Source organism: Oryctolagus cuniculus, chromosome 7 (genome assembly GCF_051225735.1).
Source record: "Oryctolagus cuniculus isolate XC-2025 breed Fujian yellow rabbit chromosome 7, ASM5122573v1, whole genome shotgun sequence".
Classification (NCBI taxonomy): domain Eukaryota; kingdom Metazoa; phylum Chordata; class Mammalia; order Lagomorpha; family Leporidae; genus Oryctolagus; species Oryctolagus cuniculus.
Genome location: NC_142873.1, coordinates 58328841 through 58340925, shown reverse-complemented (window position 1 = coordinate 58340925; position 12085 = coordinate 58328841). Strand labels below are relative to the sequence as shown.

Sequence of the window (12085 nt, the reverse complement as noted above, 5' to 3'; positions counted from 1 at the left end):
TTTTATGTATATGTGTAAATAGATCATATATCACTGGAATATATATATCCATACATACATATATGAAAGAATAAGACATTTCACAAGCAACATAATGAAAGCCTGTACTTATTTACTTACCCTATCCTTATTCTCAAATCTGCTTCTCCTGCGGTATGAAAGATTTAGCATTCCTTAAGTCACCAAAGTAAGAAAATTGAGAATCTTCCTTAATTTCCTGGAAAGACTGGCCCTCCCACCTCAAACTTCTATATAATTATTCTATACATATAGCAATTAGCACATTGTCTTTAAGTCTCTCTATTAATCTGTTAATAACCCGGGAGTTCAGAATAGGGAAAGGAGAAAAAGGTATTAATATTTAGTTATTTTTTTTTTATTTGAGAGACGGAGACACAGAGCGTGGAGTCAGGAGAGAGATAACAAGCTCCCATCTGCTGGCTCACTCCCCAAATACCCCAGTGTCTTAACTGCTAGGCCAAATGCAGAACCCATATTTAACATTTTAGTTAAAATGTGCCAGGTTTGCTTAGAAGAGTAAATTAATAAATTTTAGTAATTCAAATAATATTGAATACCAGTCTTTATGACAAACATCATAGAGATACAGGGACAAAAAGAAAAAAAAAGAATCCTGGCATACAAAGCGTTTATGGTCTAAAAGGGGAGATCAAGAAGTACACTATAGGGGGGTCAGTGGGGAGAAGAGAGTAGGAGGGGGGCAGGGTGGGGACCTTGTTATGGAATTGCAGGTTAAGCCTCCACCTGAGACACCGGCATCTCAAATGGATGCCAGTTCATGCCCCAGCTGCTCCACTTCTGAGCCAGCTTCCCGCTAAAGGCCTGGGAAAGCAGCAAAAGATGGCCCAGGTGGTTGGGCCCCTGCTACCCATGTAGAGACCCAAATAAAGCTCCTGGCTTCGAACTGGTCCAGCCCTGGCTCTTGGGGCCATTTGGAGAGTGAATCAGTGGATGGAGGATCTCTCTCTGTTTCTCTATTTCTCTCTGTAACTCTGTCTTTCAAATACATAAATAAATCTTAAAAAAAAAAAAAAAAGCAGTATATAGGGGCCAGCATCTAGCTTAGCAATTAAGATGCCTGCATTCCATATTGGAGTGCCTGGCTGTGATACTCATCTCTGCTTCTGGACTCATTTCCTGCGAATGCAGACCCTGGGAGGCAGCAGTGATGGCCTAAGTAATTGAGTTCCTGCCACCTGCTTGGGAGACTTGGACTGAGTTTCTATTCCCAGGCTGGCCAAGTCCTGGCTGTTGTAGGCATTTGAGGACTGAACCAGCAGACGAGAGAGAGCTCTCTTGCTGTGTCTTTGCCTCACAAAAAAGAAAAGAAAAAAAGACAGCAAGTAAGCACTTTGAGAAACAAGAAAGTCCACTTCTCTTAGCTGAAGGAGGAAAATAAAAAATCCTAGCAGGGCCAAGTGTTTGGCTTAGCAATTAAGCTGCCTGCATTCCATATTGGAGTGCCTGATTTTGATACTTTTACCTTTATTTCCTGACTTCAGTTTCCTGGGAGGCTGTGGGTGATGGCTCAAGTAATTGGGTCCCTGCCAGTCATGTGGGAGACCTGGATTCAGCTTTTGCCTGGCCCAGTCCCAGTGGTAGCAGGCATTTAGGGAATGAACCAGTGAATGGGAGCATTCACATGAGCTCTTGCTCTAGCTCTCTCTCTCAAAATAAATAAATAAATAAATAAATATTTAAAAATAAGAAAAAAGACCTTGGCAGTATAATACAAGCATATTCAACTTGCCACCATCATTCTCCTAAATTTCAGCTCATGAAGTTTGATGGTTATAAAACTGAAACTTTCCTTTCTAGACTTCAGTTCTAATGACTCAGTATTGTAAAGACTGTGGCAAAGGTGTACATCATATAAGGAAAGATGGGCGCTAGTGTTTCTAACCATCAGCATGCATACTTATCAGGTATGTCATAAAAGAAAAGTTAAACAGAGATTTACCAGTTCTCACTGAGTAGATGATAAGGCAGCTAACAAAGACGTAGACTATTCTGAGAGGCCTGGCATCCTGAAGGCAAGGGTTAGACAGAAACATTCTCAGCAGCCCTAACACTACATGTGTCTGGTTCTCCTCCTGACTCTTTGCTCTTTTTCAAATTGGGAGATGTAATTCCTACAACTTTGTTCTTTATATACATAACTTAGCTATTTTGTATCCTTTACCTTTCCATGTAAATTTTAGGACCAACTTATTAAACTCTGCAAAATCCCTCCTACAATTTTGATAGGTACACTATTAAATTTCAAGATCAATTTGGGGAGAATTACCATCTAAACAATAGTGGGTATTCTAATTCATCAACATAAAATCTTTCCATTTATTTAGATTTTCTTAAATTTCACTCAGCAATAGTTTGTAGTTTTTAGTATGCAACTCTTACACTTCTTTTGTTAAATTCATTCCTAAGTTACTTGTTCTTTTTGATGCTACTTTAATTGGAACTGTTTTCTAAATTTCACTTTCAGATTGTACTACTGGGCTCACTAAAGGAGTTGAGAGTGCTCCCTCCTCTCTTATTTTCTGAAGGGATTCATGAAGGACTATTTTTATTTTTATTTTTTGAAAGATTCCTTTCTTTCTCTGAAAGGCAGGGTGACATGGAGGGACAGACAGAGAGAGACTGAGAGAGAGGGAAACAGATCTTTTGTCTACTTGTTCACTCCTCCAAGTGGCCAGATTGTTTCAGATTGTTTAGTATAGTATGTAGGTAGATTATTGATTTTTGAATATTGTTCTTATATCCTACGATCCTGCAGATCTCATTTCCTAAACGGATCCTCTTCTTTTCCAATATTGATTTTTTTTCTTAATTTCTTTTTCTTGCCTGATTATATTGGCTAGAACCAGTAGTACTGTGCTACACAGAAATGGCGAGAACGGACATCCCTGCTACATTCCTGATCTTAGAGGATTAAGTATGGTGCTTACTGTGGATTCTTCATAGATACTCTATCAGGTTGAAGAACTTCCCTTCTTTTACTAGCGTTTGTTGATAGTTATTATCATGAATAGGTGTTGAATTTTATCAAATGTTTTTTCTGCATCTATTGTCCTATCTATTTATTAACGGTGCATTCCAGATGTTGAACCAATCTTTTGTAAGGTAAATTCTATTTGGTTCAATCCTTTTTATACATGGCTGAATTTAATTGCTAAAATTTTGCTGAAGATGCTTGTGTCTCAATTCATAAGGGCTACTGTTCTATAGTTTTCTTAAAATGTCCTTGGTGTTGGTATCAGGGTACTATTGGGCTCACCAGATGAGTTAAAGAGTGCTCCCTCCTTTATTTTCTGAAAGGGTTTGTGAAGGACTGCTTTTATTTTGATTTTTTTAAAGATTTCCTTCTTTTTCTGACAGGCAGGGTAACAGAGAGGAACAGACAGAGACAGGGACTGAGAGAGAGAAAGAGACAGATCTTCTATGTACTCATTCACTCCTCCAGGTGGCCCACAACAGCCAGGGCTGGGCCAAGCCAAAGCCAAGAGCCAGGAATACCATCCTGGTCGCTCACATGGGTGGCAGGGGCCAAAGAACTTGGGGCACATTGCACTGCCTTTCCAGGCACATTAGCCAGAAGCTGCATTCAAAGTAGAGCAGCCAGGACTTGAAATGACACTCTGATAAGGGGTGCTGGTGTCGCAAACAGCAGCTTAACCCACTGTGCTACAACACTGGTGCTGATATTACTTTTTTCTTAATGTTTGTAAAATAACTTATTTTTAAAATCTTAAATCTTTGTGCCCATTGCTTTTAACTTAGACAGTTTTGGAAATGAAATGAGTTATACAACTACATCCCAGAAATTATTAAAATAATAAAGTGTCTAAAATTTCAAGCAAGGTACTTTTAAAATGCAGAATACTATGGAAAACAATATAACAATTATTTTAAAATTTAGGAAAATGGAAACATTTACTTACTAGGTAACAGCTCCCTATCAGCAGTCTCTGTGCAGCTGGGATAAGGATAAAATAGATGTCCTTTCTCTAGTGGGTATGGAATCATTCTAAAAGCTGAGCAAAAGAAAAAATATACCCATTAACATTTAATTCTGTCTTATCATCCTACACAACACATCAAAGCTACTTTGAGACATTTTTATAAAATTATCAAGGTATATTATTTTCTTTCATAAACACTTTAGATAGATGAAACAAACTAAGCAAGAGAATGAATAAAGATGAGAATAAGATTTATTTAGAGAATAATGAATGGTCCAGTCTTCCTGTATAAACCTAAAAGGAGTGTTGGATGGAGCTGATTAGATGCTTTTTTGCTTCCATCTCTTCATTACAAATACAACAGACTTAGGCCGGCGCCATGGCTCACTAGGCTAATCCTCCGCCTAGCGGCGCCGGCACACCGGGTTCTAGTCCCGGTCGGGGTGCCGGATTCTGTCCTGGTTGCCCCTCTTCCAGGCCAGCTCTCTGCTATGGCCAGGGAGTGCAGTGGAGGATGGCCCAGGTGCTTGGGCCCTGCACCCCATGGGAGACCAGGAAAAGCACCTGGCTCCTGGCTCCTGCCATCGGATCAGCGCGGTGGGCTGGCCGCAGCACGCCGGCCGCGGCGGCCATTGGAGGGTGAACCAATGGCAAAAGGAAGACCTTTCTGTCTCTCTCTCTCTCTCACTGTCCACTCTGCCTATAAAAAAAAAAAAATACAACAGACTTAACTTCACAGTGTAAATTCTACTTCTTAAAGGAATCTTCAAAAAATTGCAACGTGCTTATTTTTGTACCTATTAACTGCTGGCAACCTAAAAGAGCTCTCTGTAGTTCCTAACTTCACATGTGAGGTTCTCCAATGTTTCTATGGGCAGAGCTGAATCTATATCAGGGGTCATCAAAATACAATCCTTTGGTCAGATCTGGACCATCACCTGTTTTTGTTTGTTTGGAAGATTTGAAAGGAAGAGTTGGAGAGAGAGAGAGAGAGACAGAGAGAGACAGAGAGACAGAGAGAGATTGATCTTTCATCTGCTAGTCTAATCCCTAAATAACCGCAATGTCTGGGGCTGGGCCAGACTGACAGCAGGAGCCAGGAACTCCCTCCCAGTCTCACACGTGGGTGCAGGGGATCCCAAGGACTTGGGCTATCCTCCACTGCTTTCCCAAGTGCATTAGCAGGCAGCTGGATCAGAAGTGGAGCAGCCAGGACTAGAATCACTGCCCATATAGGATGTTGGCATTGCAGACACCAGCCTAACCCACTGTGCCATAACACCAGCCCCCTACCACCTGTTTTGTAAATATCTTTCTATTGTAACACAGCTACATGTTATCTAAGGCTCATGCTACATATATTGAGTAGCTGTGACAAAGACTGTATGGCTTATAAGCCTTTACAGAAAAAGTTTGCCCATTCCTAATATAAATTATCACTAACTCTTGGAGTTTTATTAACAGAGAAATCCTTATTGATCTACTCTACTAATTAAGTACTCATCAAAATTGTGATAAAGTTGTTTTTCCTTTAATGGTTTGCTCCATTAAACTTTTCTTGAAATATAGATTTGGTTTTGCCACAATAAATAGTAGTTATTTGCCCAAAGTCATAGAGCTTATCAGTGATAACATTAGGAAATCATTCATTAAGCTTCATGAACTACAGTATAAACCATGTACTTATTGAAAATCTTCTTTGGGTTAAGCAGAATGTTAGGCAGTACACACACACAAGATGAATGAGATAGAGTACATGGTTTTGAGGAGCTTATAGTCTACTAGAGAAAAAGCAAAAGAAAGTCTAATCGTTCAAAGACACTCAGTTCCTCAAGTACATATCAGTTTTATTGATCTTTATATTGTCAGTGTCAAGCACAGTGTATGATCCTTACAAACGGTGAATGCAGAGGTTCACTGATTTTCTTGATTCAAAAACATATGGTGCCATTCATGTCTCAGTAATTTTTTATGGTGTCACAGACTGAAATAAATATCTAACAAGTTCGTTTACTAAACAGTGAGTCAAAACAGCAATTTGGGAAAAACACACACATTAATTGAAAGTAAAATAATTTTCTTATTCCATTTTTGAATAAGCATCATCTCTTATTGATGAGGTATATTATGAGCCTGTTGGACACTGCACAACTTCTTAAACCTTGGAACTAGGTTGGAACTATTATACCTTTTTTTTTTTTTAAGTTTTTTATTTATTTAGTTGAGATGCAGAGTTACAGATAGTGAGAGGGAGAGACAGAGAGAAATGTCTTCCATCTGCTGGTTCACTCTCCAAGTGGCCACAATGACCGAAGCTGTGCCAATCCAAAGCCAGGAGCCAGGAGCTTCCTCCAGGTCCCCTACATGGGTGCAAGGGCCCAAGGGCTTGGGCCATCCTCCACTGCTCTCCCAGGCCATAGCAGAGCGCTGGATTGGAAGAGGAGCAGTTGGGACTAGAACCGGCACCCATATGAGATGCTGGCATCACAGGTGGAGGATTAATCCACTGTGCCACAGCACTTGCCCCAGAACTATCATCCTTACTTCCTGTTCTACATGGTACTTCTAGTCATCATAGCAACTCACAAAAACTGACCTTTGCAAGGATAGAACATTTAAAGGAATGGAGAGTAACTTAATATTGCATTGCTAACTGTCTGGTGCTAGCAGTTTGAATGGTGTCTAACTGATGTTATTGTGTTTCCATTGAAAATGTAAAATATTCAATAGCATTCTTGTGACTATCCCAAGGTATCTCATGCCAAAGTTTCAGAACTGACTGGGTTAATCAATCTTAGTGAGTGAGCATGGGATTGATTTTTGAATTTTTACTGATAGTTTTTAGAAATTGAAAATTTCTAAAAGAATTATTACACAAATCCAACTGATAAAACATGTTGATTAAGCTCCCTCACTTTCTTGGTGGTTGTAAGACATTATGAATAAGACACCCCGGAAACAGTTCTAAGAAATAGTCTAATTTATTCTCCAAAGGAGATATAAAGATGCTAATAAATAGATGAAAATTTGTTCAACATCAATAACTATTCGGAAAATACAAATCAAAGTCACACTGAGATTCCACTTCACAGCTATTAGTATGGCTATTATTTTTTTAAAAATACAGAAAATAACAAGTGTGGGGAAAGATATAGATAAACAGAAAATTTTGTGCATTTATTGCAAGAATGTAAAATGGTACAGCTGCTATGGAAAACAGTATAGCGGTTCCTCAAAAAATTACCAAAAATTTTAAGATTGAGACATTGTATTCCTAGGTATATGCCGCTAAAGAAATGAAAGCAGGAATTCAAACAGATATATACACCAATGTTCACAGCAGCATTATTCACAATAGCCAAAAGGTAGAAATGTCCATTGATGGATAACTGTTTAGCCAAAATGTGGTATATACATTCAATACAATATTACTCAGCCTTAAAGAGGAAGGAAATTCTGACACAAGCTGTGAAATGGTTGAACCTTGAAGATGTTACAAAAAGTGGGAAAAAAAACTAGATACAAAAGAATAAATACTGCTACAATACCACTTACATCAGATAGTCAAACTCTTTTTTAAAATTTTATTTATTTATTATTTTTTGACAGAGAGAGAGAGAGAAAAGGAAGGAAGGAAGGAAGGAAGGAAGGAAGGAAGGAAGGAAGGAAGGAAGGAAGGAAGGAAGGAAGGAAGGAAGGAAGGAAGGAAGGAAGGAAAGAAAGAAAGGTCTTCCTTCCGTTGGTTCACTCCCCAAACGGCTGCTACGGCCGGCGAGCTGCGCTGATCCAAAGCCAGGAGCCAGGTGCTTCTCCTGGTCTCCCATGCGGGTGCAGGGCCCAAGCACCTGGGCCATCCTCCACTGCCTTCCTGGGCCACAGCAGAGAGCTGGACTGGAAGAGGAGCAACCGGGATAGAACCGGCGCCCCAACTGGGACTAGAACCTGGGATACCGGACACGCAGGAGGATTAGCCTAGTGAGCCACGTTGCCAGCCAGTAGTCAAACTCTTAGTGACAGAAAGTAGAATGGTAGTTGGGGCTAGAGGGAAGTGGGAATGGGGAGTTATCATTGAATGGGTATAGAATTTCAATCTGGGATGATGAAAGATTCAGGAGCAAGGTGGTAGTGACAACTGTACAACAGTGTGAATGTGCCAAATGCTACCGAACTATACACTGAAAAATGGCTAAAATGGCAAGTTATCTATGTTATGTGTATTTTACCACATTTTTTAAAAAGAACAGAGTGGATACTAGTTATGAGGAAAATAGTTTCATGTTTTTTACATCTGAAATCAAAACAAAAAACCAGACCAAATTTTAAAATATTAGAATAACAGCTCAACCACATTAAAAAACATATGTGCCAAATGGTATAAACTTTCATTTTCCTCCCTTACAAATGTTTAACTGAAATGAACATATGGCAGAATATCTTAACAGTTTCTCATTTTACTTTTCCCAAATATGGCATCAATATAAATAAATTAAGCATTTCTTCTACCAGTAAACCAAATATAATGCTACTGGGTTCACTCTGATATCAATCTGAACTACAAACTCCTTACAGAACTCCATCTCACTAGAAAAGACTGCCTGTGTATGCAATGAGTCATCAAAGAGATTAACGTTGCATTTGGAACGGAACACTTACTGCCTTCCCACGTGCACTGTAAGAGATTAAGAGCACCTTCTATTCGCTTCCAGTGCTGAAGATGAAAGAAAGCATAGGCAATTGCTTCACTATCACCCCGTTTCAGAATGTGTTCTGGAGGCAAAATCAAACTTTTCATCTCTAGTAAATACTGCAAGAATAACACACACAGAAAAAAGAAAAATGAAATTGTGTTAAAGTCAAACACCCACAAAAAGTATATTCAAAATGTTATAAAGTCAAATTGATTTTTAAAAACCATTAAACTAGTGGAAATGACATGAAGATATTATTGATTACATGTGTAGAAAATGCTTGTATATGCAAATTTCAAAAATCAGAATATCCCTATAGGTAAAAATAACGTGATACACAGCTTATATGACCTTGCTAAGTACAAAATGGAAAGTTCAAGATCAGGAAATAATATAAGAATAAATATTTATTTCTGTAAAAAAGCATTAAAGACTATTATACTTAGTAAATAAGCCAGTCTCCAAAATATAAATATTACATTTTCCCTGATTTGTGGTAATATACAGAATACAGAAAAAACACTTATGTATATGAGTGAAATTGACATTTTGAAATTTGATTGTTGTTTACAATCCTTGTCTACATTTCTGAGGAACAGTGGTTTTTCTACTTGCTACTTGTTGAATTCTTTATTTAGTGGAGGGTTAAACTTGTGATTATAAAGTAAATTGGAAGTATGTCGTGGCTGATGCTGTGGTGCAGTGGGTTAAGCCACCTTCTGCAACACCAACATCCCATATGGGCACCAGTTCAAATCTTGAATGCTCCACTTCTGATACAGCTACCTGCTAATGTGCCTGGCAAAGCAGTGGAAGAGAGCCCAAATGCTTGGGCCACAGCACCCACATGAGAAACCCAGAAGAAGCTCCAGGCTCCTGGCTTCAATGTGGCCCAGCCCTGGCTATTGTGGCCATCTGGGGAGTGAATCAGCAAGTACAAGATCTCTCTCTAACTCTGACAGTCAAATAAATAAATAATTTTTTTTAAAAAGTATGTTATTGTAAAAATTAAAACAAAAATAAGAAAAGGAAGAGGGAGGGAAGTATCATTATGCTCTTAAAACTATACATATGGGGCCAGTGCAGTGGCGTAGTGGGTAAAGCCACCGCCTGCAGTGCTGGCATTCCACGTGGGTGCCAGTTCAAGTCCCGGCTGCTCCACTTTCAACCCAGCTCTCTGCTATGGCCTGGGAAAGCAGTAGATGGCCCAAGTCCTTGGGCCCCTACACCCACGTGGGACACCGGGAAGAAGCTCCTGGCTCCTGGCTTCGGATTGGCGCAGTTCCGGCCGTTGCAGCCATTTGGGGAGTGAACCAATGGAAGGAAGACCTTTCTCTCTGTCTCTCCCTCTCACTGTCTGTAACTCTACCTCTCAAATTAAAAAAAAAAAAAAAAAATCTTAAAAAAAAGAAGTATATAGGAATATGGATAGGTGGTATTTTTTATTTAGTTTTATAACAGTTTTATTGATATACATAATTCACATACCTTAGAATTCAATTTAGAATGTACAACTCAGTGATTCTTAATGTATTCATGTCTGTGCTATCATCATCAAAGCTGATTTGAGAACATATTCATCACCTATACCCTGTAACTAAGAAAACCCTGTACCCTTCAGTTACCACCCTTACTTCCCTATTTTTCCATTCCTCTCAAGCAACAAATAGCCTATTTTCTGTCTGAACAGCCTTGCATATAAATGGAATTATATGAAATGTAGTCTTTGTGACTGGTTTCCTATACTTACATGTTTTGAAATTTCATTCAGGTCATAGCATGTATTGGTACCTCAATTCTTTTTATAGCTGATTAACATTCCATTGTATGGACACACCATATTTTGTTGACAGACATTTGGTTGTTTTCATCACCTATACCCTGTAACTAAGAAAACCCTGTACCCTTCAGTTACCACCCTTACTTCCCTATTTTTCCATTCCTCTCAAGCAACAAATAGCCTATTTTCTGTCTGAACAGCCTTGCATATAAATGGAATTATATGAAATGTAGTCTTTGTGACTGGTTTCCTATACTTACATGTTTTGAAATTTCATTCAGGTCATAGCATGTATTGGTACCTCAATTCTTTTTATAGCTGATTAACATTCCATTGTATGGACACACCATATTTTGTTGACAGACATTTGGTTGTTTTCACCTTTTAGCTGTTACAAATAATGCTGCGAAAAACATCAGTGTGCCAGTTTTGGTGTGAATGTATGCTTTCATTTTGCTTGGGTAAATATCTTGGATTAAAAATGCTGAGTCATATAACAAATGTATGTTTAGGAGGTATTATGATTTAGAGGCTAGAGATAAAGCATTGAGGAAATTTGAGTTGATATTTAAAGATGGATAAAATGTAGATGAGTAGACTGCAGGGACCTATGGGAAAACAGTACATACTGAAAGCACAGGACCATCTTGAACAAAGGCACTGAATCATGATAGCATAGTGCAAGATGTGTTTGAGACTTACAAATGTGCCTGTTAAAGAAGTTAGTCTATCAATTCTTCTTCACATGAGACTAGATGCTATCTTAAACTCCTAAAGAAAGTACTTTCCCTAATATTAGAATCCACAACAAAATAAGTATAATCAGTTATTTCACTAATCAAATGTTCTAATTATATGAAGGAAGATAAAAAATTAACCAGGTATACTTTGTCTTTAATACTGAAGTGGTAGTTGAAAATAAAACTTTTAAGAAAACATTTAGTCAGCCAAAGACTTCCTCTAAGGACTGAAACCAGAAGGCAGTTCTTCTAGAATAAATTTGAAAAAAAAAAAAAATCTCTTTGATTCTAAACCACTTGATACCCAATTATGTGTCATAAGGCCCAAACCACATTAAGTTCTATTATAAAATATAAAAAAAGAAACATTCCAGAGTGTCTAAAAAGATAAGTTCTCACATTTCAAATTCTGGGTCCCCATGTTCTTATATAAACCAATAAGCTAATACAAATTAAAGTGCTGAATTTGTGAAGCAGTATTAAATGGCTACAAACTATAGGACTGTAGAAAGAATCTTAAAAATAAGAATTTGTGGTGGTTCCAAAAATATAAGCCTTAGATTATTAATATATATATACTCATGATACAAATACATCTAAAATATTTTTTCTTGTTTATGAAATGTGCCTTTCCAACAATTACTAAGCTTAACGCCCATCTTTAATTACTCTTACTCTTGATGACTCTGTCCAAAGTGTAAGCAAGCAGTCTGCTTATCGATTTATTTTAGCAGATGTCACAAACTATAAGATTATTTACTAATCCAGTTTGGGGACTTAACATTTCCCATTCAGTTTCTTAAAGGAATGCAGCAGAGGTTGTGTCCTGGTCAAGCAAAGCCCATTTGCTGCCTGGTTGGGTTTTCTCCCCTTAGTGCCTTGGGTCTATATTCA

General features: G+C 38.2%; 1 protein-coding gene across 21 annotated transcripts in view; it reads right to left on the bottom strand.

The window, feature by feature from the left end:
• The window catches only part of ST7L (suppression of tumorigenicity 7 like), a 174105-nt gene that overhangs the window by 92842 nt on the left and 69178 nt on the right, over window positions 1–12085 (bottom strand). For 18 of the 21 annotated variants that reach the window (XR_016210746.1, XR_016210748.1, XR_016210749.1 and 15 more), the window contains 2 exons: window positions 8637–8787; window positions 3963–4055 (listed from right to left, as the gene is read on the bottom strand). Coding sequence is in view for 17 of the 21 variants with exons in the window: in XM_070077862.2 (XP_069933963.1) it covers window positions 3963–4055; window positions 8637–8787 (244 nt within the window). In the remaining 4 variants the exon portion in view is untranslated. Of the gene's footprint in view, window positions 1–3962; window positions 4056–8636; window positions 8788–12085 lie in introns of those variants that run through there. The other 3 variants (XM_089300131.1, XM_089300134.1, XM_089300138.1) reach the window with 1 other exon arrangement.